The sequence below is a fragment of the Neofelis nebulosa genome, chromosome 3, assembly GCF_028018385.1.
Source record: "Neofelis nebulosa isolate mNeoNeb1 chromosome 3, mNeoNeb1.pri, whole genome shotgun sequence".
Classification (NCBI taxonomy): Eukaryota; Metazoa; Chordata; class Mammalia; order Carnivora; family Felidae; genus Neofelis; species Neofelis nebulosa.
In genome coordinates this window covers 143,235,820-143,261,537 of record NC_080784.1, presented here as the reverse complement: position 1 = coordinate 143,261,537, position 25,718 = coordinate 143,235,820, and the positions used below count along the sequence as shown (strand labels likewise).

Genomic DNA, 25,718 nt, shown 5'->3' with positions numbered 1-25,718 from the left:
CACAGATTTTTGACTGTGTAGAGGTCAGCACCCCTAACCCTTGGTTTTTCAAGGATCAACTATATAAGAAAAATGGTAAATTTCCTGTTTATTTATTTAAAACTGGGATATTATGCAGTCCCTAAAATGATGTTTATAAAGAGTTCCTAATGATATGTAGAAATGCTGATGGTATTGAGTTAAAAAAAGATATTAAATGACAACATTTAATATAATCTCATCTATGTAAAGAGATATGTATGTAAAATTAATACAGAAAAAGAACTAAGATAAAAATGTCAATGTTAGTAGTTATTTACTCTGAGAGGGCTACTTAGGGTGGTTTTTGTTTACTTATACTTAGTAAAAGTGTTTTTCATATTTTCTGCCATGGCTCACTTTGTATTCAAAAAATAAAACCTCAAGCTTCTTGTCTGAACCACATTCAGCCCCTCTTCTGGGCAGAAGATCTCAGTGGCTCCCAGGCCTGAGCCTGAAGCTTGCTTACAGGTGGTACCCAGTGGGACTGGCCACTTGTAGCCTATCATGCCCGAGTTCTGTGGTCTGTTCTCAGGAACTATACTTTTCGGATTGTAAATGAAAACACAGGTATTAATTCTCACACCCTTTTTGCCCTGGTTTCTGGCTTCTTTCCCTGCACATCATTACTCATTTTGAGCTCTCCCAAAGAAGTCTCTCCTATAACGAGATTTTGACTTCAAGCCTTTCAAGACAGAAGTATTTCCCAGGTTTTAGGAGTTTATTTTTCTTTTCTGGTTGGTTTAATAAAAGCCAGATTGGATTGACTTTAGAGCAGGATTTCAGAGCATATTTAAGTGGCCTTCTGATAGGGCTTGTAAGTGAGAGAGTTGGGATGGGAGGTTTGCATGAATATATTAACATGGGATCACTTAGTTTGTCGTTTTGGAATGAATCTATTCATAGGATTGGGTGTTCAGTATGACTTTTTAAACCATGGATGAATGAATAAGGGATGCATACAGGTTGTAAACAAAAAGAGGGAGTCCAACTTCCAGATTGGGATACTTTCTCATGTGTAAGGAAAACTTTAAACTTCCTTGCATTAATGCAATGCTTTGGGCAACCTGCATTTGATTGTTTTATATTTTCAGGTGTCATTTATTGATTTCTCTTTGCCTCTGGGTACTCACTCCAGAATGCAATGTGATATGTCTGGCAATTGATCTGATGCTTTCTTGAGGCTTAACATGGAGCTATGAACAGAGGCAGAGGCCTTGAGTGATTTTGGAGTCTCAGACTCTTGAGCCCTTTCCACTGGCTTCTAGTAGCTGTATACCAAAATATGATGCAAACAGCCATGTGTAGTTTAGGACCTTCAGAGAGTGAGACTTGATTAGGGGATGGCAGAAGTTGAGTGTGGTGAGGAATCCCTACATTTATCAGGCAGTCAGAGGCAGAGAACAAGGACCTGGCCATGAAGAGCACCAGGATAAAGCATATGAAAGCAGAACAGGGGTCAAAGAGAAGGGTGGCCGGGAGTGTCCTGTGTTACAGAGATCTCCGGTGGGTTAGAAATTAAAGGAAGCTGTTAGATTTGGTCATAAGAGGGGGTGAGAGACATTTTCAAGGCAATACCACAGCACTTTCATGAAGGCTGAAGCAGATCCTGGGGAGCTGAGGAGTTAGGGAGGCAGGGAAGTTGGGTGGGGAAGGGAAGGCAAGAAACGGCAGCATGGTTGTGGAGAAAAACTTTGGAGGAGTAGGTGATGCAGAGGCTGTTCAGAGGTTGAGGTCAAGGAGAGTGAAGAGAGGTGGGATAAAAGATGCAATAATGCTGAAATAATGTTCTAATGTTGAAAATTGGATCAAGGATGTGGGTGGAGGAATTAGCCATTTTATCCTCTGAGAAGACAAGAAATGAAATAAAAATGGGTAAAGAAAGATGTTTTGAGGCTGGCAGGAAGGACTCAAAGGTGCTCCTGCTTGATGGGCTGAATGAAGTAGAAGATAAGAGAATCTGGGAGGAGGTAGGAGGAGGTGGGCAGGGTTGGGGTGGTGCCTGGAGCCAGGAGCAAGGGTTTACAAGCAGCTGCTGTGAGAGTGGGAAGGAGCATCCACAGTCTAGCTGTAGCTTTCTTGAGAAGTAATTAATGCACATTACACTCATTTCAAGAGCTTCTAGAGATCCCCAAGATCAGACAAATTCATAAATATTTATTTATTGTACCCACAAAGTACTCCAGAGATCTTCTTACTTTCTCTTCAAAGCGTCCTTGGTGATTATTCTTTTTCATTCCTTTAATTGCACACCAGAGAAAGCCTCAGTTAGATGCAACTAGTTTTTAGACCACTGAACACCTGCAGATCTTGTTGATGCATGCCTGAGCCCAGAACTCTCGGTAAGTGCTGGCTTGAAAGAGGAAAAGGTCGTGACTTTTCAAATAATGGAGCCTTGAATTAGTAATGTTGCTCGGGTTTCTCCAGTTTCCAACCCTAGCAAGGGCACCTGCTCGTTCAGGTCATTGTCAAAGACGGTCACCTCCATTTGTTCCAGTAACTTTTGAAGCTTTTTGAATCCCCCCTTTTGCTCCTGGCACTGTGAGGAGGGCACAAGAGAAAGAGAACATTGTATGGAAACCATACACTGAATCAGGGGGAAGTAGCCTCATATTTCTCTCAGTACAGTCATTGCTTCCTTTATAATTTACCAAAGGTCTATAATGAGGATTAATTTGGCTTTTAGGGATTGAAAATTGTTCCTAATAAGGGGAAAAGGCTGCCTGTAATTTGAAACTCCCAAAGTTCAGAGAAGGGTCAGGGGCTGTTAGTTTACATGCCCAGAAGAGTCAGCATTTTGGGGAGGACGCTTTGAGCTCAACTTCTGGAGTGGCTGTGTAGGTCCCCAAATGGCTTCTTGTGGCAATGAGTGGGTGCAGGTGTGGGGCTGAGATCTATTTCTCCTGCGGGGAACCCATCTCACCTGGTCAGCAATTAAGTATCACTGAAGGTATAGAGAAAAAGACCTGTTTAAACAGATTTCACGGGGCAGGTTATCTGCAGTGATTGACAGTGATTTTTTTTATGTTTATTTATTTAGAGAGAGAGAGTTGTGTGCTTGTGTGGGGGGGAGGGGCAGAGACAGAGAGAGAGAGAGAGAGAGAGAGAGAGAGAGAGAGAGAGAGAGAGAGAGAGAAGAGAGAGGAGAGAGAGGAGAGAGAGATAATCCCAAGGAGGCTTCATGCTGTCAGGGCAGAGACCGACATGGGGCTCGATCTCACAAACCAGGAGATTATGACCTGAGTAGAAATCAAGAGTTGGACGCTCAACTGACTGAGCACTCAGGCAACCCATCATTGACAAGGATTTTTTAATCTAAACATTGCTTGAGATCACAATCTCTATCGACAAGACCCTGAGCTGAACAAGACATCAGGTCCCTGAGTAGTGCCTTAGCAAGTGCAGACAGTGCTTTGAATCCTTCAGGGATAGATGGAAAAGCCTGTGGTTAGAAGTCTAACCTTCCATTTCCTAGGCCTTTACTCTTCTTTCACTTTGGTGGGTAATTCAGGATTTGTGGATTTTCTTCCACCTTTGGGATGGAGGATGGCAAACAGAACTTGAAGGGTGATTCCACCTAAAATGAGGCAGAGGACATGTTCACCAATAACGGGAGCTGAACGCAACCAGATTCTTTAATTAAAGGATGACTATTTTATAGGCGAGAAGAGAGGCCGTGCTGGCCACGCCAGATGCTTTGTCTTAGAGCCTTAATCACAACTCGTACAGCAGGGCTTCTGTGAATTATGTATCGGGTCATTCATGAAAATAACTTTTCAACTCGCAGCTCTTCCTTGTAACTTTTCCTCTATTTGAAGACTCAAGTTTTCCACCAACTCAACCCAGTTTTCTACTAACCCCAGCCCCTCCATATCAACACCTGAGACAGGTATACAGACTCTGGGAGGCCAATTCCTGAGAAGGCAGCTTGTGGAGGGAGCTGTGCCCAGCTCAGGAGCACTGTGAAGGGGCGGGGGTGGGGGGGCGGAGCACGCTGGGCCAGAGTTCTCAGCACCCTTGGGGGAAATGTTGATGATATTGATGGTGCTATTCCTGTTAGTCTGACAGTTCTCTCTGTACTCCTAGCAAGGATCTATCATATGCCGCCCCAGTACTTGAAGGTCGTTGAGTTGAAAAGGGATGACAAGTGAATAGCTGTGCTGGGCCTGGCCATTTCCTAAAAACCTCAAACACACAATTTGTACAGGTCCCAAGCGTCTACTTTCCTGATGTATGCTGCCTTCGAGCTCTTTTCCTGCTTTCCGTGCTGCAGCGGGGGTAATTGCGATCCCTTCTGCCCTTGGGTGTGGTAATGAGGCCTCGTGCTCATGCTGTCCATGCCTTCTGTGTGCTCCCCTGCCCTCTCCAGACTGCCATCCTCTGTGCCAGCACTGTGCAGCCGACCTCCACAACACCGGGAGCATCTGCCTGAGCTGCCAGAATGCCCGGTACCTGCTGCTGGGGGACCACTGTGTTCCTGATTGCCCTTCTGGATTCTACTCAGAGAGAGGAGCTTGTAAAAGTGAGTAAGTGTTGGATACAGGAGCTGGTGGTGCCTCACGAGTTTCTCTTTGGGGCAGTAGTGGAGAAGATTTGAACTGAGAAAGAGAGAGAGAGAGAGAGAGAGAGAGAGAGAGAGAGAGAGAGAGAGAGAGAGAGAGAGAGAAGGCGGGAAGCATGCTGTGAGACAGTAAACCAGACCAGCTAACATGCTAACATTCTCAGTTGGGGCTTTTACTAATGCCTCTCAGGCTGCTGCTTTGAATAGGAGTTTGACTTCATAGATTCTCTTTGTGTCTCTTTTTTTCTCTGCAGAATGTCACTCCTCCTGCAGAACCTGCCAGGGCGCAGGACCCTTCTCCTGCACCTCCTGTGATGCCAACCTTGTGCTGTCCCACCTTGGGACCTGCAGCACCGCCTGCTTCCCAGGGCACTATCTCGATGATGGCCGTGCTTGTCAGCGTAGGTTTTTAAAAATGAAATTTCTCTCCTTTCCTGCTCTTCTGGAGTCACTGCAGGAAATATTAAGTTCTTGCGTCCATATTCCCACTTGATAGCCTTTACTTTTTAAAAAGACAGTTAATCTACAAAGGTGTACGGATGCCATTAGCAGGCTATAATTCAGACATTGGCCTCACCGAGAGGTTCTGGGCTAGGGATCTCTGCGAGGACCAACTGTGTGATCTGAGGCCACTCATTTAGCTTCTCTGTTCTCTAGTTACCTCATTTTTAAAATAGTATTGGTCTATTTTATCCTTGTGGTTTCTCTCGGCAATTCAATTCTAAGATCCTGAGCAGAGAGTGGAACTCGCTCTGGTACACAATCAGTGACCAGTGACCTAAGCACTTGTCTGGATTTAATTTGTTTTCTGTATATATTTGTTGAATATTGACAATGCACAAGGCTTGACATGCCACAAAGCATTTGGTTTCTGCTCAAACAGTAGTTATTTTGTCTCGCATGAGAGTTACTTGTATAGATGTCTTATTTCTCAAGTAAGTCAAAATATGATTAATTACTTGTGTCAGGCACAAACAAAGAGTTAGGATAAATGAGGGAAAGGGCAAATTGGAGTAGAAAAGAAATCAGGAAATCCTTTACAGATGAAGGAACATTTTTTGTGATATGCTGAGGCGGCTTACTTTATTTCAATCACTAAAGTGTCATTTGCAAAAAAATTTTGTTATACTTTTTCCTTTTGAAAATGACAGCCAACAAATACAGAGTTGGTATTTCAATTTTATGTCCTAGAAGTACCATATTGAGGGAACTGTAGACTGGTGGTTAGGAAGGTGGGCTCTGGAGTCATGTGACTAAAGTTCAAGGCCTGCCTACCACTTACTAGCTTTGTGCCCTTGAGCAGGTGAATTAACTTCTAGGCCTCAGTTTCTTTTTCTGTCAAAGGGGGATTATAATGGTACCTACATCTAATGGCACCTTGCACTTGGCATGGACCTTAGCAGGGAACAAGTTTTCAGTATAGATTAGCTATTGTTGTCATTGTTGTTGTCATCATCATCCTCATCCTCCTCCTCCTCCTCCAGAATGAGAGGCAAATCAAGCAGTTTAAGATATTTATATTTTATAGACAGAAAGATAGTTACTACTATTAATTTACTGAGATGCTTGCAATGATTTGCATTTGAAATGAATTTATGTGGGACTCACCATTTTGCATCGTCTATTGAGGTACCAGAGATAAACACCCTTTTCAGACTCATGAAAAATTTCTTTGCTTTTATAACAAAAAGTTTGCTCAGTATATATCAACTGTCTACCAGTATCTACAGATTCTCTAACACAAGAGACACGAATGAAATACTTGCATGTTCTGTTCAAGAGCAAGAGACTGTTGGTGGAGAAATGGTGACTGAGATTGATGAGGCTCTTCACAGCAGTGGAATCACAGAAATAAAAGTTCAAAAGAAAAAAATAGAATCTTTGGATGACAAAAAAAAAAAAAAAACATTGCATCAAAATGTTTCTTTCTGAGAAGCTTTTTCCTTGGTGCAAGGTGATTTCCGCACAAATACATTTTCTGTGCTACCATGTAAATAGGATTTCATAGACTATTTCAGTTAAATCAAGAACCTCCCAGCTTTAGTCCTTTGCTAAGGCTTAAGGTTCATTCTTTCAAAGATTGAATGAAGCATGCCCTTAAGTTGGGATATTTGAGTTTCTAGCATGTAAAAAAAAAATCAACAGTGTTCCCGTCTAATGCTCATCATTGTAGACAATTATAGGCCTGACAATTTTAGAAATTGTGCAGTGAAGGGCTTTTAAGGAAATATAACCGGTATTAAGGGGAGGCATTAATAGAAGAAAGTAAGAGCTGGAGAACTGTCTGGATTTTGGTTATAGAAATGTTTAGAAATTATATACTGAGCTCTATATTCAAGGATAATCAGTTGAGGCAGGAACTTTAAAAAAAAGATGATAAATGAGGCTCTCAGTACTTGAAACTGTAGCACTTTAGAGGTGAAGAGGAGAACTCCAGGGTGGCCAGAGGCAGCCTTGCACCCACTGCAGAGATTCTGTGTCACTCCCCCTCACAGACTTCTACCGATGAGGAAGGACACCAGGTCCATTGCAGGGGGTGATAGTTGTTTCATTGTCCGACTGTTCTTTCTCATCGACCCTCCAATGCTCCCTTCTGGAGCGGTACAGAATAAGTCCCCTTCCCCATTCACATTATTGCCTTCCAAAGTTTGAAATTAACTGTCATTTCCCACTTGCACTTTGCTGCTCTGGCAAAACTGGAGCCAACAGAGTATTGGAGCAGCAATGGATGACCCTCTCTCAGAGCTGAGGTAGAAGGCAAGCCTGTTTAACAAGGAGGGTGGACTTCCTGAGCTGTGAGGTCCCTTCCTCCTTGATGAGTGATCGTTAAAGTACATTTCTGCTTCCCTCACTGATCCACCTACCACCATCTTCACTGTCCTCTTGGCACTTTCTGGGGTCCCGGACCTCAGAGAGCAGCACCAGGGACTCCAGATGTGACCACACCAACATGACTAATACCATGTGTGGTCTGAATATCCTAAGATGGAGAAAATGCTCCTTACCCACATTCTTTTGGAGACGGAAGCTGAAAACCCAAGGGGCTTTGGTATGTGCAGAACTGCTCTGAGTAGGACAAGGTCATTTGTGCGTTGCCTTGGTAAGAGATGAGGGGTTCAGTGAAAGAGGAAGAAAGGTTCAGATAGACATGGTGGAAGCTCCCTGATCCTCGGTGTGATATTGCTGCATCCCTCCAAATCTCCATATAGTCTTCTAGCATTTCAAAACACACAAATCCATTTCTTTTGGAAGCCAGTATGAAGGCCTGCATAGAAGGATTCAAGAATAAGAAGATATATCGGCGCTTGAGGAAGTAAATCACAAGATGCTCTCAGCTATCAGGACAGGGCATTGTCCTGTAACTCTAAGCTGGGGAAGTGGCATTTGGGCTTCATTTTGCAGCTCTATGCCAAGCCGGGGGTCCAGCTAACCTTTAGGTCATATCAAGGCTCTGCAGTTTAAGATTGAGTTGGTTTCTTTAGTCACCATATCATACCTTTAATAAGCTTTTAATCAACTAAAATTCTTAGATAATTTTTTATAGGAACTACTGTCTAAACAGGCCTCCTGTTTCCTTTATTTGTGCAATCGGTTAAAGGCAATAAATGTAGGACCTACAGTTTTGCTTATTTCATCTGATTCCTTTTAGTTTATTGCTTTAACTAGCTAAAACTGAGTTTGAATTGTTCTGGCAAAATGTGACTATTAGGCGTATGTGGCATATTTAAATATCATTAGCATTTCTTTGTTTTTATTAAAGTTATTAATAAAAATATTGATCAAGTAAAAAATTAAGACTTCATCATAATATTCTATTAAAGGCATTTTACTAATTGCAAAGATTTACTGATAACTTTTTGAGTATGTATTTCAACCGTCTTCAAATCCACCTAAAACTACTAGTCCTCCCTGAATTTTTGTATTCACAGGCTTATCATTGAGATTTTTGTCAAACCGTTTGCCAAAATTAAGATACATCATGTGTAAAAATTCTACCCAAATTAAAAAAAAAGAAATGGCAGTTTAATTTCATATAAGTTTCCAAAAATTAAAATATTTATTTCTAACTATTCTCAAACCATCTGTTTAAAAATCCAGTCTAGAATTTTTCTAGGACCTTTAATTACCAATCTACATATTCTAATGAATATTTTACATCAATGACATTTCTCATATGTGAAACAAGAGGACTTCCTTTTTATTTTTACCAGGAGGTCATCTTCCTGCACTGTGCCACACACTTTGATATTCTCTAGATCTAAAACTCACATGATCATTCTCTAGATTTTTCCTCTGACAGGTACTTAGAGAAAATTTCAGAATGAGGCTGAGATACTAATGCTTGAATATATATAATTAACAATATCTGGCTTCTTTCATTTATGTGCATATGTTTATCGAACACCCACAATATGAGGGATGACCGGCTAGGTACTGGGCACTATTGGAAGGAACAAAACAAACCTGGTCTTTGCCTTCATGAAGCTTATAGCTTAAAGGATGCAGAAGATAAATAATCACTTAAATGAAAATTATTATGTATGGCATGAATGAAATGTCTGGGGTGCTATAAGAGCAGTGACAGGGAGACTTGCTTTAGATTAGAGAGTCAAGGAAGGCCTTCTTGAAGAAGTCACTGAAGAATGCGTAAGGGTTAAAGACAAGAGACTTAGAGATTATATTGAGAGGATTCAAGTGTGTGTATTAAGATATCTAGGTAGAAAGAATGGAGGCAATAATGGAGAAGCAATATTTGCAGAAATGATGGCTGGAAACTTTCCAGGTTTGAAGAATCATATGAGTTTATAGATGAAAGTGTCCTCTGAAACCTGAGCATTATAGATTTAAAAAAAAAATCACTCTTATGGGGACATGGACAATAGAATGCAAGGGGGTCAAACTTAGTAAGGGGAAACCGATTAGGAGGCTATGACAGTTGTCTGGTAGGAGATAGTGATGGCTTAGATGTATTGGTACATGGGGATATGGAGAAAAACAAAAAGTTCTGAGAATCACATAGAAAACTTTGAATAAATAGGATCCAATGAGTGAGTGGATTAGGAATGAGAGAAAGGGGGGGGTGTCAAGATAGCCTCCAAGGTTTATAGCATGGACAACTGAGGAGATGGAGAAATGCCAGTTGTTAAGTTAGAGAAGATGGAAGCATGACCACATTTGGGGATCATCCCTGAATGCTTGAATTCAGTAGCTGCTGAGAATTACAAATGGGTGAATCAGTAAGCCAGGCCTCCTTGAAGTCCTTTGTGACTTAAAATATGGGATTTCCTGAGCTTCCCAATAAAGTTGATACCTAATTTTTATCTTGGCATCATTCAAAAATCTGAGTCCACATCATGAACTACAGGGGGCTTGATTCCTTAAGAAGTAAGGTTTAAACACCTCTCGACTATTATTCCAGAGATCCTGGAGTAAATGTAAGTTCTGTGGCTACATCACAGTGCAAGTTGGATGTGGGATTTCAATTCTTGGGTTTATAATTTATCTTCTCTGGGTTTATAATTTATCTTCTCTGGAAAATAACATTTTCTTTTCTGTTGATCACAGGGGAGGGTTATGAGCCATAATTAAAGAACAGGTTGGAGCAGTGCTTTGCTCCTTTGTAACATCTGTCTAGGTTTGATCAGTGCTTCAGTATTTGCAATTGTAATGATCTGGTCATTTTCTTTCCCTATCTGCTCAGCATGCAGCACACATTGTAGAAGCTGTGATTCACAGGCTGGCTGTACCTCCTGCCGAGATCCAAACAAGGTCCTGCTCTTTGGGGAATGTCAGTATGAGAGCTGTGCCCCACAGTACTATCTTGACTTCTCCACCAAGATGTGCAAAGGTAAAGCTCTTCCTGAACTATGCAGTGATTCTTTTACTCAGTGAGCTCCCTTTACTGTAAATGTCTGCTCCCCCACACTGGGAAAATACTGTCATATGTTTAGACTTTCTCTGGTGATAGCAAGAAGTCATCATGTATTATGAATGTATGTATGTAATTTTTTCTTTGTATGTAATTTATTTTTTGTTTTTTCAAGTTTATTTATTTTGAGACAGAGAGCATGATCAGGGAAGGGGCAGAGAGCAAGGGGGAGAGAGACAATCCCAAGCAGGTTCTGCACCATCAGTGCAGAGCCAGATGTGGGACTCGAACTCACAAACCATGAGATCATGACCTGAGATTAAGAGTTGGCCGCTTAACTGACTACACCACCTAGTCACCCCTGTATGTAATTTATTAATCAAGAAAATATTTTTTAATGTTTGTTTATTTTTAAAATTTTTTTTAACATTTATTTATTTTTGAGAGACAGAGAGAGACAGAGCATGAGTGGGGGAAGGGCAGAGAGTGAGGAAGACACAGAATCCAAAGCAGGCTCCAGGCTTCAAGCTGTCAGCACAGAGCCTGACATGGGGCTCGAACTCACAAACCATGAGATTATGACCTGAGCCGAGGTCGGACGCTTAACTGGCTGAGCAACCCAGGCACCCCTGTTTATTTTTTAATGTTTATTTGTTTTTGAAAGAGAGAGAGAGACAGAGCCTGAGCAGGGGAGGGGCAGAGAGACACACACACAGAATCTGTAGTAGGATGTTCGTTAGTCTCCAAGTATTTGTTGTTTTTCCAATTTTTTTCTTGTAGTTGATTTCGAGTTTCATAGCATTGTGATCTAAAAATATGCATGGTATGATCTCGACCTTTTTGTACTTGTTGAGGGCTGTTTTGTGTCCCAGTATGTGATCTAGGAGAATATTCCATGTGCACTCAAGAAGAATGTGTATTCTGCTGCTTAAGGATCAAATGTTCTGAATATATCTGTTAAGTCCATCTGGTCCAGCGTGTCATTCAAAGCCATTGGTTTCCTTGTTGATTTTCTGTTTAGATGATCTGCCAATTGCTGTAAGTAGGGTGTTGAAGTCCCCTACTATTATGGTATTATTATCAATGAGTTTCTGTATGTGATTAATTCATTTATATATTTGGGCGCTTTCATGTTGGGAGCATAGATGTTTACAATTGTTAGGTCTTCTTGGTGGATAGACCCCTTAATTATGATATAATGTCCTTCTTCATCTCTTGTTACAGTCTTTATTTTAAAATCTAGGTTGTCTGATATAAGTATGGCCACTTCAGTTTTCTTTTGGTGGCCATTAGCATGATAGATGGTTCTCCATCCAGGAGACACAGAATCTGAAGCAGACTCTAGGCTCTGAACTGTCAGCATAGAGCCTGATGTGGGGCTCAAACTCATGAACTGCAAGATCCTGACCTGAGCTGAAGTCAGACGTTAACGGACTGAGCCACCCAGGTGGCCCTAATGTTTATTTATTTTTGAGAGAGAGAGAGAGCGGGGGGAGGCAGAGAGTGAGGAAGACACAGAATCCGAAGCAGGCTCTAGGCTCTGAGCTGTCCGCACAGAGCCTGACACAGGGCTCAAACTCATGAACGATGAGATCATGACCTGAGCCATAGTTGGAACCTTAACCGGCTGAGCATCTAGGTGCAAGAAAATATTTTTGAGCTCCTACTGTGTGCCAACTATTGTGCAGGGTTTTGGTAATTAGACCAAAGGTGGCACACTGGAAACCCTCAGGTTGTAGTTGGTCTAAGACAGGGTTATTTTTGGTCCACCTAATATTCTAGTGTTTTAAATTTTTTAACTAATGCATTTTATATTTTATGTAATTTTTAATTTTTTATTTTAGAGAGCACGAGTGGGGGAGGGGCAAAGAGAGACTGAGCATCCCAAGCAGGTTCCACACCCAGTGCAGAGCCCAACATGAGGCTCAGTCCCACAACCTGTGAGATCATGACCTGAACCGAAATCAAGAGTCGGTTGCTGAACTGACTGAGCCACCCAGGCGCCCCTCATTAATGAGTTTTAGCATGTAGAAGAATCACATACAAAGATTGAGATTTCCTGTCTCTTTGGAAAAGCCAGATGATCTGGCCACCCTGGGCGTGCGTTTCCATAATGCAGCAGTTGGTCGCAGATGAGTAGGTCTTGTCCTGTTGCATCTTCAGATCACCACAGTCTCCAACCCTCCCTATCCTGTCACACCAGGCCTGGTTCATAGATTTACATGACCTTCCTGGGACCTGGAGCCACTTGCATTTACAACTCTAGATTGCTAGACTCTATGCTTAATGAAGACAGGGGTTGTATCTTATTTGTTCATCTCTGTCTAACAGACTGAAATGAGTAAAGGCATAGGCTTGTGCTCGAGGAGTTTATAAGGGGGCAGTTTCAAAAACCAAGTACCCTTTTCCTGTTCTGTCAGTAGTTAGAATTCTTGGGGCTTTTGCTCTTTGAATGGCAGTGGTCAGCAAGGAGAAGAACAGAGGTAATGGCTGGATTTTCCTTCTATTCCGTTTCCCTTCTCCATTCGTCCATTCTACATGTCTCCCATCTCTTAGCTGGGGCTCAGGTAGAGAGGCCAAACATCTATCACATATGCTGGTATGTTTTAAAGCTTTGCAAAATTGCACACTCTCTATTCCAAGGAATTCTCTTTGTAGTCAACTTAGGTGGTCTCTGGTGCTCAAGACCACAGAAGCTGTTCTGGTTTTTCCCTTCTAAACAGTGGTTGTCAGTACATGGTGAAAAACAAGATTATCACGAATCCTCCATGTTGTAAATGATTTCATAACTTTGCTGGCAGTTTTCAAGGCTCTGCTTTAGTCATTTTCCCTCAGGACTGATTCAGCCAAATAAATGAGCGGGATTAACTTTAGAAATCTTGGAAGCACGTGCACTGTCTTACACATTTACCTGCTTCTTTGGGCCTTAGAAATGTTGCATCAAGAAAGAGAGAAAGGTGACTAATGAGAAGTTTCCTCAGTTCTCAGCTGGGAGGGGTGGTGGAGTGAGGATGTCCTGAGTGGAGAATGCTCTCCAAGAAAAACAGTTCAGCAGCAAACATTTATTAAGCTGTTACTCTGTGCCAGGCACTGTGCTAACTCCTTTGCATTCATTCTTTCATTTACTCTGTGCAATAGCCTTATGAAATAGGTACTATTCTTGCCTCTGTCTTACAGATAGGGAAACTAAGGCTCAAATAACTTAAGGAAGATGTGTAAGACATGTGGATGAACAGTATCTAAGCCATGGCTTAAGTGGAGACTTGTGTGTCTTCAAAACCCAAGTACTTAACCTATCTTGTCCCATCGTCCATGCATGAAGGACTTAGTTTGCCAGCTAGAACTTTGGCTCTCAGGCATGAGTTTTCTAGCTGCATCAGAGTTGCCTGGGCCTTTAAAAACCACAACAACTATGGGGCACTTGGGTGGCTCAGTCGGTTAAGCATCCAACTTTGGCTCAAGTCATGACCTCACAGTTCGTGAGTTCAAGCCCCTCATTGGGCTCTGTGCTGACAGCGCTGAGCCTGGAGCCTGCTTCAGATTCTGTGTCTCCCTCTCTCTCTGCCCCTCCCCTGCTCATTCTCTCTCTCTCTCTCTCTCTCTCTCTCTCTCAAAAATAATAAATAAACATTTAAAAAACCCACAGCAACTATAACAACAACTATAATAATCATAAGAACAAAAACAATAGTGGCCCCAACATGTTTTCTTTTGCCTCAGTTCTTGAGACTAACTGAATAGTTCTGATGTTGGGCCTGATAATCTGTATTTGTAACAATCATTCTGGATCCCATGGGTGCAATTCCAAGGTTGGAACCCATGAGCACATTAACTCCTTGAAGTCAGAGTCTACCCACTTTTTCTACCCATCTTTTAGCGCTCTGCATTCCATAGGTGCTTACTGAGCAAAGAACATGTTAATGAGTCAGCTCTACTGCTAGGGAGATCTTCTGTGATTTCTGTAAGCCTCTTCTTTCTGGACTGTTCCTTTGTGCCCCATTTAATTCTAACATCAGTGGTTCTCTCTGTTGGGTGGGTCAACACCTGATTTTTGAGAGGCAGGAAGCCAGGCAGCCAGCGTCAGTGGAGGCAGCAGATGCATTCTTAGCTGAGTCTCTGACATCACTTCACCTATTGAGCATTTGGAGGAGGTCTGGATTAGGTTTGCAGAGACAGATTGCCCACTCCCTGTAGCTGGCTTTGCATGAAGACACCATGGCACAGGAATAAAGAACTCTGGGGCTATGGAATAAGATTAAGTTGATCTGGCTCCTTGGCAGCCCTACTGACAAGCAGCCTGTGCACAAGCATGGAGTGATCCTCGTACATGCCCGTGTCCAACATAATTAGGAAATACTAAACCTCAGAGAGGCGTTCCGGCTACTACAAGCAGAAACCTCGTTAGGGCTCACTTATCTGACATCTTTTATGTTGTCCTCACTTTACCCTTGCAGCTGCCAGCAGCGTCCTCATAAATTAGTCGCTGGGACTGAGGGTGGACAGACGAAGGTGATCTAACGTGGGTTTCCTTCCTAGAGTGTGATTGGAGTTGCAACGTGTGCTCTGGGCCTCTGAGGACTGACTGCCTACAGTGCATGGATGGCTACGTTCTTCAGGACGGGGCCTGCGTGGAGCAGTGCTCACCGTCCTTCTACAGGGATGAGGGCCTCTGCAGGAGTAAGTGTCTGGAGCCCCTACTCTGTGCTGAAGCCAGGCTTCAGCCTCCTCTGGTTTTTACTGTTCTGACAAGCAGTCTGTGGCTAGTTTCCTTTCTGGCTTTGTATTTAATTTCTGGTTTCTTTCCTAAGAGTTTTTCTCTGTTATAGTCAAAATGCCCCCTCTCTCCTTCCCCCACATCCAGACACGATATTTGCTAAAATTTGAGGTCAGTATGGGAATCTTGGGGGTATATGGCCACGCAAACAGGTATAAGGTTTGGATTTCCTGAAACATTGAACAGTCCTGTCCTCTAGATACAGAGGTGTGTGTACTCTGGTCATTTGAGCCCATGGAAGGCCTGTGCTCACACATCAGCTCCCTGAATCCCTGAATGTACCAAATGTCTCACCACCACCTTCCTCTGCATCCCACCCCCTTGGGTCTTGATTTATTTTTATTTATTTATTTATTAAAAAAAATTTTTTTTTTTAACGTTTATTTATTTTTGAGACAGAGAGAGACAGAGCATGAACAGGGGAGGAGCAGAGAGAGAGGGAGACACAGAATCTGAAACAGGCTCCAGGCTCTGAGCTGTCAGCACAGAGCCTGACGCGGGGCTGGAACTCACGGACCGTGAGATCATGACCTGAGCCGAAGTCAGACGCTTAACCGACGAGCCACCCAGGCGCCCCCCCTTGGGTCTTGATTTAACACCACAAAACCTTCTGACTCTGAACAACTCCCGCAAAGTGCACAGACAGTATTACTGGGATCATTCTTGGGAGACTCTGATAATTGACTGGGTGAGTCAGGAAAGATGGACACTTCAGGCAAGAAAGCCATGGACTAGTTAATAATGATAATGGCTAATATGTGTAGTTTCTAAGTTTGCCCAGTGTTTTCTGTTATTTACTTCGGTCTTTGCCCAACGAGCTGGGTAGGACGATATGTCCACTCCCATTTAATGGGAGAGAGCATCGAGGCTCAGAGAATGTAATCTCTGATCCTAAATCATCCCCCTGGTAAGTAGAGCAGTAACAACCAGAAGCCTGGTTCCTGACTCCTCATCTTCTGCTTCGTCCAACACACTGGGTCATCTAACTGTTTGGCATCTAATGCCGCCTCCCCACAAGGGCCAGGAGCCCCTTGGAAAGCCATACACAATTCTGTTGATTTGACTTTTGTCCTTCAGGGTGTAGCAATCACTGTCTCCAATGCCAAGGTCCCCATGAGTGCACTCGCTGTGAAGAGCCATTTTTCCTGTTAGAAGCCCAGTGTATCCAGGAATGTGAGAAGGGGTACTTTGCAGATCACACCAATCGCCAATGCGCAGGTAACTTGGAGACTGTGCTGAGTTCTCTGGAGAAAAGCGAGGGCCGCAAGTAAATCAGGTGCGCTGATTCTCAGGTAACCAAGGACAATTTGAATTAAAAGCAGAATGAAAACCCAGGGAGCTCGGCCTAAGTAATTGATGGCTTCCCTTGCACATCTGCCAATTGCTGGTTAAATCGAATATAGAAGTGCAGGCCAATAATTCTCTTGCACAAATCAATATTGTCCCTAAAGGTCTTTATGGAAATGAAGTCAATATTTTATGGAATATAAGGCTTATATTGAACTAAGGTGAGGTATCCACTAAGAGTGGATTACCCCTGTTGATATGGGCACAGAATCTTCAGTGTATAGATTGAATTACCGCTGACCTTTATATTGGCACAATACCCTTGAAAAAGAGGGTTTGTGAAGACGATTTAGTGAGACACACCGAACCTTTTGATCACACTAAAGTTAAATCCAAAGAGAGTTTCCTCAGTTTGTTTTCATCATTTCCTTTAAAACTTGGTACCATATACCCCACTTTGAAGAATACCTGGCCTGTAAGAATGATGCCATTCCCCTGGCATGGCATTTTACCTTTCACCAGATTCCTCTGTCTGCATGAGCTTGTTTAATACCCACAATGCCTTGGTGGTGAAATATGGCAGACACTATGAATCCTGTTTTATAAGCAAAAAAAAAAAAAAAAAAAGAACAGAGAGAGAGAGAGAGAGAGAGAGAATGGCTTAAGCAAGAGAGAGAATGGCCAAGCAACATAAAATCAGATATTAAACCCAAGTTTTCTGATGCCAATCCAGGGCCCTTTACACTATACTATACCACCTCTCTATAATAAAATCTCCGCTAAGGAAGCAGAAAAACTTAGGAGTAAACACTCGATTTGTAGTTTATTGACTTGACCCAAGGAAATAATCCTATGGTCCTTTAAAGAGCTTATTTTCCCCATGCATTTAAAATAGTAATAACAATAACAATAACAACAGCAACAACAACAATAATAATAATAGAATAGTAGTGGTACTAGTAGTATAGCTGAGTTCTAGGCACACAAAAGTCTAGTCTCTTCACATAATAAAACATGTAATCCTCCCAACAGTTATTTGCATTAGGTGTTATTTCTATCCCATTTTTAAGACAAGAAAATCACACCACAGATGGTTAAAGGAACTTGCCCGAAGTGGACAGCCGGTAAGTGGTAGAAGAGGAATGGAACCCAGCAAGGGCCTATGCTCTTAGGCACCATAAACCACCTCCCTTACAAGTCAATATGGTCAACTTTGTAAACAATCCACTTATGTGCAACATTTTCACATCACAGTGCATAAAGTGAAAGTGGTGTTCTGTGTTCACTTTCCTTCAGAGGGTAGATGGGTTCCTTGTGAGATTCTAGAGGAGATTCCCTTTTGCTGTAGTTGGGAGTCATGTGCTATCACTCGTTATTTCTCTGTCACTGGTGGCCCTAGCTGAGTGTCTGTGCCTTTCACGTGCCTCACTTAGTGTGTCCTTTCTTTGACAGCCTGCCCTCGAGCATGCTTACAATGCAGCGGCAGGGACCGGTGTCACCTCTGTGACCATGGGTTCTTTTTGAAGAGTGGCCTTTGTGTTTCCAACTGCATTCCTGGCTTCTCTGCCCACTCTAATGAAACGTGCACTGGTAAGTGGTTCCCATCTGATGGTCTGGTGTATTAACCTGTCATTTCTCTATGCAAAGGCTGAGTCTGCAGATACAGTTGGCTCATGTGATACAAAATACAGGATTCTCATTCTGGGAATGCTAAGAAATAAGGGACTATCTATAGGACATAGGCATTGTGGAAACGCAATTTCTAAGATCTTTGGGAAAAAGAAATAGTGTGTGCCATGAAAGTACCAACTATCAGATCAGAAATTTGGCAGAAAACAGTGACACAGTGGGGTTCCTGGGTGGCTCAGTCAGTTAAGTGTCCGACTCTCAGTTTCGGCTCAGGTCGTGATCTCAGAGTTTTGTGTGTTCCAGCTCCACGTTGGGCTCTGTGCTGGCAGTGCAGAGCCTGCTTGGGATTCTCTCTCTCCCTCTGTCTCTGCCCCTCCCCTGCTCACACTGTCTCTGTCTCTCTCAAATAAATAAACTTAAAAAAAAAAGAAGAAGGTGATATTAAAGGAGTGGAGCTAGTTTTATCCAACACATCAATGGATACTTCACCTTACAACAAAAGAGAAGCAAATTTACATTTAGTCTTAAATTGGAGCCCCAAAGTTTTATAGATAAATGAAGTTTAAGGATTATATAATAGTTGAGCATTCCTCAGCTTTTGAGTGTCCTTTATCAATAACATGAGGCATATTTTAATACCCGTAGTCAATCATATTTTCTGTCTCTAAATTTCTGACCTCTGAAGATACTAAGACTTCCCATGGGAAAAAGATATATTTGGCTTATTTTATTGGGACCTTTCTGGAAACCCCAAGTACTTGAGAGTCAGCCTACTCCTCTTGGGACATGGTACAAGTCAGCTTGTGAAAACGAATTCCACTTTCATTAGAGTAATCTTACAGTAGAAGTAGTTCCCTTGAAACTTGCCATTCCCAAACTGTCCTGTCTGACCTACTTGCAGAAGGAAACACTAATAATTAAAGTCCAGGAAAAACAGCTTGCAGGAGACAGGATGCAATTATCATCATGATTGGATATTCATCCATCAGATGTTTCCTATGGACAAAGATGGGAAAATTTTATTTTATTTTATATTATTTTATTTTACTTATTTTTTAAATATAATTTATTGTCCATCAATGGAAGAATGGATAAAGATGGGAAATTTTTAAAACAAAGTGTATATGCTTTACATGAATTCTGAATATAAGCCACTTATAATCATACTTCATTATAGATTAACTGGTACTGTTCTAGCAAATGGTATCAGACACTTCTTTTCTTACCCTTAATGGGTCTGAAGGCCAGATGGGATGGATGAATTAGGTTATAACTGTGGCTCTCAAACCTAGAAGTCCATTAGGATTGCCTGGGGAGCTTGTAAAATCACTAAGGTTTCCACCCCAGAACATTTAAGTCAGACTCTCTGATGGTGGAGCTCAAGTATTGGTACTGTTTTAAAAGATCCCTGTATGATTCTTTATTGTTATTATTGACATATAATTCACATACCATAGAATTCACCTTTTAAAGTACACAGTTCAGTGGTTTTTAGTATATGCACAAAGTTATACAACCATCACCATTATGTAATGCCAGGACATTTTATTCATCCTAAAAAGAAATCCAGTAACTGTTAGCAGTCTCTGTCTAGCGCTCCCTTGCCCCAGTTCTTGGCAGCCTTTGATCTACTTTCTGTCTCTGTGGGTTTAACTATTCTAGACATTTCACATAAATGGAATTGTACAATATGTGGCTTTTTACGTCTGGCTTTTTTTACTTGGCAATAATATTCTCAAGGTTCCTCTATATTGGAAGATGTGTCAGTACATCATCCCTTTATATTGTTTAATAATATTCCATTGTATGGATATACCACAATTTATTTATTCATTCACCAGTTGATGGACATTTGGGTTCTTTCCACTTTTGGGTTATTATGTGTAACACTGCTATGAACATTCAGGTACAAGTTTTTATGTGGACATATGTGTTCAGTTCTCTTGGGTATATGCCTACAAGTAGAATTACTGGTGAGGAACTACCAAACTGAACCATTTTACATTCCTACCAGCAACGTATGAGATTTTCAATTCATCCACATCCTCAGGAACACTTTTTATTGTCCTTTATAGTGGGTATGAAGTGGTATCACATTGTGGCTTTGATTTGCATTTTCCTGACGACTAATGAATGATTGAGCACCTTTTCATGTGCTTATTGGCCTTTTGTATATCTGCTTTTGAAAAACGGCAATTCAAATTCTTTGCCTATTTTTAAACTAGGTTACTTGTCTTTTATTGAGTTGTAAGATGTATATATTTCAGATACATGTCCATTTTCAGATATATAATTTGCAAACATTTTCTCCCATTCTATCAATTGACTTGTTTACTTCCTTACTGGTGTCCTTTGAAGCACTTTGGTCCAATTTATCTTTTTTTTTTCTTTTGTCACTTGTACTTTTTGTGTCATATCTAAGAAAGCATTGCCTAATTTAAGCTCACAAAGATTTTCTCCTATATTTTTTAGAAGTTTATGTTTAACATTGAGATTTTATGTTATTTTCATATGTATCCTGGGGTGAGAACCACTGGATTAGAAGGAGGCTTATGGTCTACAATAGCCTAGAGTCTCATTTCTGAATGAACATTACAAATCTTTTTTACAAATTTTTTATTAAAAAATAAAAAAACCTTGGGGTACCTGGGTGTCTCAGTTGGTTGGACGTCCAGCTTCAGCTCAGGTCATGATCTCATGGTTCATGAGTTTGAGCCCCACATTGGGCTCTGTGCTAACAGCTCAGAGCCCAGAGCCTGCTTCAGATTCTGTGTCTCCCTCCCTCTCTCTGCCCCTCCCCTGCTCAAACTCTTTCTCTCTCTCTCTCTCTCTCTCTCTCTCTCTATCTCTTAAAAATAAACAGTAGAGGAAAAATTTTAAAAATAAATAAATAAATAACTTTATCAGTGAATGTACCAAGTCTGACCTTTGGGTTCATATGTTTTCCAGGCAAAATACACACGCCTAGTCTTCATGTGAATGGCTCTCTCACCCTTGCAATTGGTTCCATGAAGCCACTGGATTTTTCCCTTCTGAATGTCCAAGATCAGGATGGCAGGGTGGAAGACCTCCAGTTCCATGTTGTGAGCACTCCCACCAATGGTCAGCTAGTGCTCTCAAGGAACAGAAAAGAGGTTCAGCTCGACAAGGCTGGCCATTTTAGCTGGAAAGATGTGAATGAGAAAAAAGTGCGTTTTGTGCACAGCAAAGAAAAACCCAGGTGACTCAGTGTTCTGTTGTTTTCCTCCTGCATCCTTTCCATCGGTGCTTTGCGCCCCCGCCCCCGCTTCTCAATAGCCATCCCCTCTCTTCTGGGGAAGATCGATACTCCACAAACGCCATCGCTTTCAGCTGCCTGTCATCATTTCACTGTAATTGCTCAGAGAGTGTGCTTCTGTTAGAGGCGTTTTCATTTTATCACATAATTATAGGTAATTCTCTGATGTGACAGGAAAGTTCCTAGTACAATTACCCAGTTTTTTGGCCCAGCAGAAACAAAACTGGTTATCTACCCAGATTGCTACAGCTGCTTCTTCAACATTAAGGTAATATACTGGGAGTGAGGAGTGACTAGAAGATGGAGCACATACTTTTAAAAGTGTTATATGGTTCCTAGAATTTCAGAGTTGGAAGGAAGCTAAGAGTCACAACTTTTTATTATCCACTTTATGGGATTAATTGTGGTTAATTTTTAAGCCTGATCTAGTTTTCCTCTGATTCCTAGCACACTTCTGGCTGTCTTCCTCACCCCAGCTGACATGCTTCAGGAATGCAATTGAATGTTAACATTAACCCAAGAAAATAGAGTCATATAATTAGCAGAGTAAATCTGCTAAACAGAAATCAGAGAATGCACCCCAAAGATTAGCCTTGTGGATTATCCTTCATCCTGCTCTGCTTCATTAGTGCAGATAATTCAGAGTAGACTGTATATGTTAAAAATGGACTGAAATATTCACAGTGAATATTTTCTACTGTCAACACTAGAGATTTTTTTTATTATTATTTTAAGGTTTTGGTTAGGAGATAGGTGGGGAGAAAAGCAAATGGCCCTTTCTTTATTCCATTTCAAAGCCAGAACCTCAGAAGACCATCTCAAAGGAATAAGAATAACTAATATTTACTGAGTGCTGACTTTGACGCAGGCATTGTGTTAAACACTTCATGTGAACTATGTATATTTATGTTCTACATAAATATACAGATAGGGAAACAGTCCTCGAGAGTATAATCAAAGCCAAGTCTCCAATCAACAGCTGGTTCCCCGACTCCACAACCCATGCCTTTAGCCACTGATTTCTGCCTCCCTAATAATACTAGGAATAACGGGCACCCTTCCATCTGCAAGGGGCAAATGATCATTGTATAGAGAAGTACTGCTATAAGGGTGGGGCTTCAGACTCAGGTATCTGATGCCATAGACTCACTCTTCAGATTTATACACCATGTCCTGCATTCATTTTGCTTTAAGTGTAGTTCTTAATTGTTTGCATCACACACACACAGAGGCACGCACGTGTGTACACGCACACACACACAACGTCCATACCTGTAGTGTTTTGCCTTTGAATGTCTTGTGAAAAGTCAGTAAAGTTCATAAAGCTCCCCAGACAACCAAAGTCAACCCTCATGTCTATTCCACCTCTTCAATCTATCATCACGTGTTTTCTTCCAGAGTCAGCTCTGCAGCCCTAAATGGGACAAAGAATGGCAACTATTTTTCAGGGAATTCTTGCAGCACTGTTTTTATTCTTGGTGTACCCATTTTAGCATTGGATTTTCTTCATCTAAAAATTTAAACGAAAGAAAGAATGAAAGAATACCAAAACAAGATTGGTAGTAATTCATGAAAAAAAGGAAATTCTATAAGTTGTGGAGTGATACAAAAACAAAAGGGGCAACTTGCCACATAGGTTTATGATTTTGTTTTTTCCTCATGAAAATCTGACCATGATTCTTTAGGACTGGATTCCTTTGGGGTCAGAATGCTCCTGTGGAGTACAAGACAACCTGCAAATATGGCCATAGTGGCCATGGCAAGTTGGCATTCTGGGATCCTAAGCAGTTATCGGGACCTCAGTGCTACCAAAAAGTCATTTTTCCCCAGTACATTGGGAGTAACCACACCTGCCTCCTTCTTTCTGTTGCTTCCATCATTTGCTTTCTCTGGAAGTTTGGAGCTGGGAGTGAAGAGGGACAGGATTTAAATGGGATGGAACTTCAAGGAGTGGATGAAACAGGAGGGAAGGCAAGATTTACTTCTTTAAAAACAAATCAGGTTTATTGAGGTATAATTTGGGTTCAACAAAATTCCCCATCTTAAAGTGTACTGTTCTAGAGTATCAACTAATGCGTATATTCTTACAGTCTCAAGACTACAACTGCACTCAAGATGTAAACAGTTTCGTCACCCCCTCCCCCTGAAAATCTCCTTTTTGCTGTTACTCCCTTCCTGCCAGTCCCTAGCAACCACTAATCTGTTTGTTACTCTTACAGTTTTGCCTTTTCTGAAATGTCATGTGAATGGAGTCATACAGTATGTTTCTGGTTTTTGCCATAATGCTTTTGAGATCCATCCACATTATTTCATGTTTCAGTAGTTAATTTCAAAAATACCTTTTGAAGAACCTTTAAAATAATGGTCCCTATAGTCAACCAGAATTCAAAACCGCCCATAGTGCATTAATCACATATCTTACCAGCCTCTCATGAGTTCTGTGCTTGGTTTGGCTTTGAAAGGGGGTACCTCCTACCTTCCCTACCAGTTGTCTCTGAAGCTGCTGGAACAACACTCTTACAGGAAATAAAAACCACAGCAAAGAATCAACCTTATTTTGTTTCATTAATTAGTACTGTTTCGTTGCAAGTAATGAAAGTTAGCTTGAACTAGATTCAGCAAAATTGTAAGGCTTGTTACAACATTGCAGGCATGGCTCAGCTCTTTAACACAACAAGGGCAACTGGGCTTCCAGGGTGAGCCTAGAAGCTAGAACCGGGAATGGAAAGCAGGACTCAATTCTTCCTCTTGTCTCTGTGGCTCTTTGCTCCAAGGCTTAATTTATCTCCTTCCTACAGGCAGGCTTGGTAGACGATGGCTTCTGCATAGTCAAATGGGAGCTCTCAGGCCAGTTGCAAATTTCCAGAGAATAATCAACCATCTTTACCTAGTTCAGTCCACATTGAATGTGTATGTGTGTGGCTGGAGTGGGGGAGGCAGGTAGATAGAGTCATGTAATACAAACATTGCAAAATCCTTCACACGGGCCCACTCACATGATTTGAGAACAGGTTGGAGAGAGGGTCTGCAGGGAAGAGGGAATCACTGAGAGCTAATCAGGGACTATGATAAGTTCCTTTGCATTCTCCAATTTAACCATTAGCCATCACTATATTACTAGCCTGTCTTGGGCTAACAACTGATCTTTCAACTATGTATATATTTATTTTAGAGAAATCTAAAATAAAAAGTTTATGTAATTGTTATATTGAGATCAAGGAATACCCAGTAGTTTTACCTGTATGGCCCTATATTCATCTTCATCTGGTTATTTTTATTTACAGGATGAATATTTTATCACTGTAGTGGTTTGATCCTAATTCTTACATGCACATAACCTGAAAATATTTTTATTCTTTGTTTTGCTAGAGACTAATGACTGCATTTTCTCATTCCTTTCTTGGGCACTTCTTTTAGGAAAGGTTACTTTTCCCTGAAAATTAGTGACCAGCAGTTCTTCTCTGAGCCACAGCTGATCAACATACAAGCATTTTCAACACAGGTAATAACAATGCCACACAATTAATAATTGCATGTGCCTACTAATTTTTTTTTTTTAAGTTTTTTTTTTTTAACATTTATTTATTTTTGAGACAGAGAGAGACAGAGCATGAACGGGGGAGGGTCAGAGAGAGAGGGAGACACAGAATCCGAAACAGGCTCCAGGCTCTGAGCGGTCAGCTCAGAGCCCGACGCGGGGCTCGAACTCACGGACCGCGAGATCATGACCTGAGCTGAAGTCGGATGCTCAACCGACTGAGCCACCCAGGCGCCCCAGCATGTGCCACTAATTCTGATGCACGAATCAAGGCTAAATCAAGTTTTAGCAAATATGAGCTAAATCAGTCTTGTTTCACTTTTCCCATGAAATAACACTGGAGTAATTCTTAGTACTTGTGGGTAAGAACAACAGCAACAACAACTAACTGCTAATACATTCGATAGAACCCTTTGTAGTGTTTTTCATTTAATCATAACAGCACTGTGAGGTGTTGTTATCCCCAGTTTACCGATAGGAATCTAAAGTCACAGGGAGGTTAAGTAACTTGTCTATGGGAATATAGCTAACAAAGAGCCAAGATTTGTACCCAGAAAATCTGGCTCCAGACCACTACTTTATAGTGCCTTACGTTACTATACTGAATCTGATCTCAGCCCCTCAAAATAATTTGAAACCGTTCCAGTTGTTAAGACTTTCTTAATCTTAGGTAAATGAGTTTGTTTTGCCTAAATATTTCTGTCTCAGAGATATAAAATTATGTTCAGACACTTGCCTTTCATATAGCTGGATTGCGTTTTAGTC

General features: G+C 41.4%; 1 protein-coding gene across 1 annotated transcript in view; it reads left to right on the top strand.

The window, feature by feature from the left end:
• FRAS1 (Fraser extracellular matrix complex subunit 1) overlaps nucleotides 1-25,718 on the top strand; it is a 426,196-nt gene that overhangs the window by 253,683 nt on the left and 146,795 nt on the right. Inside the window, exons 21-28 of the mRNA XM_058722162.1 lie at nucleotides 4,388-4,540; nucleotides 4,834-4,980; nucleotides 10,281-10,427; nucleotides 14,985-15,125; nucleotides 16,300-16,440; nucleotides 17,962-18,099; nucleotides 21,088-21,358; nucleotides 24,833-24,917. Coding sequence (XP_058578145.1) covers nucleotides 4,388-4,540; nucleotides 4,834-4,980; nucleotides 10,281-10,427; nucleotides 14,985-15,125; nucleotides 16,300-16,440; nucleotides 17,962-18,099; nucleotides 21,088-21,358; nucleotides 24,833-24,917 — 1,223 coding nt within the window. The remainder of the gene's footprint in view (nucleotides 1-4,387; nucleotides 4,541-4,833; nucleotides 4,981-10,280; nucleotides 10,428-14,984; nucleotides 15,126-16,299; nucleotides 16,441-17,961; nucleotides 18,100-21,087; nucleotides 21,359-24,832; nucleotides 24,918-25,718) is intronic.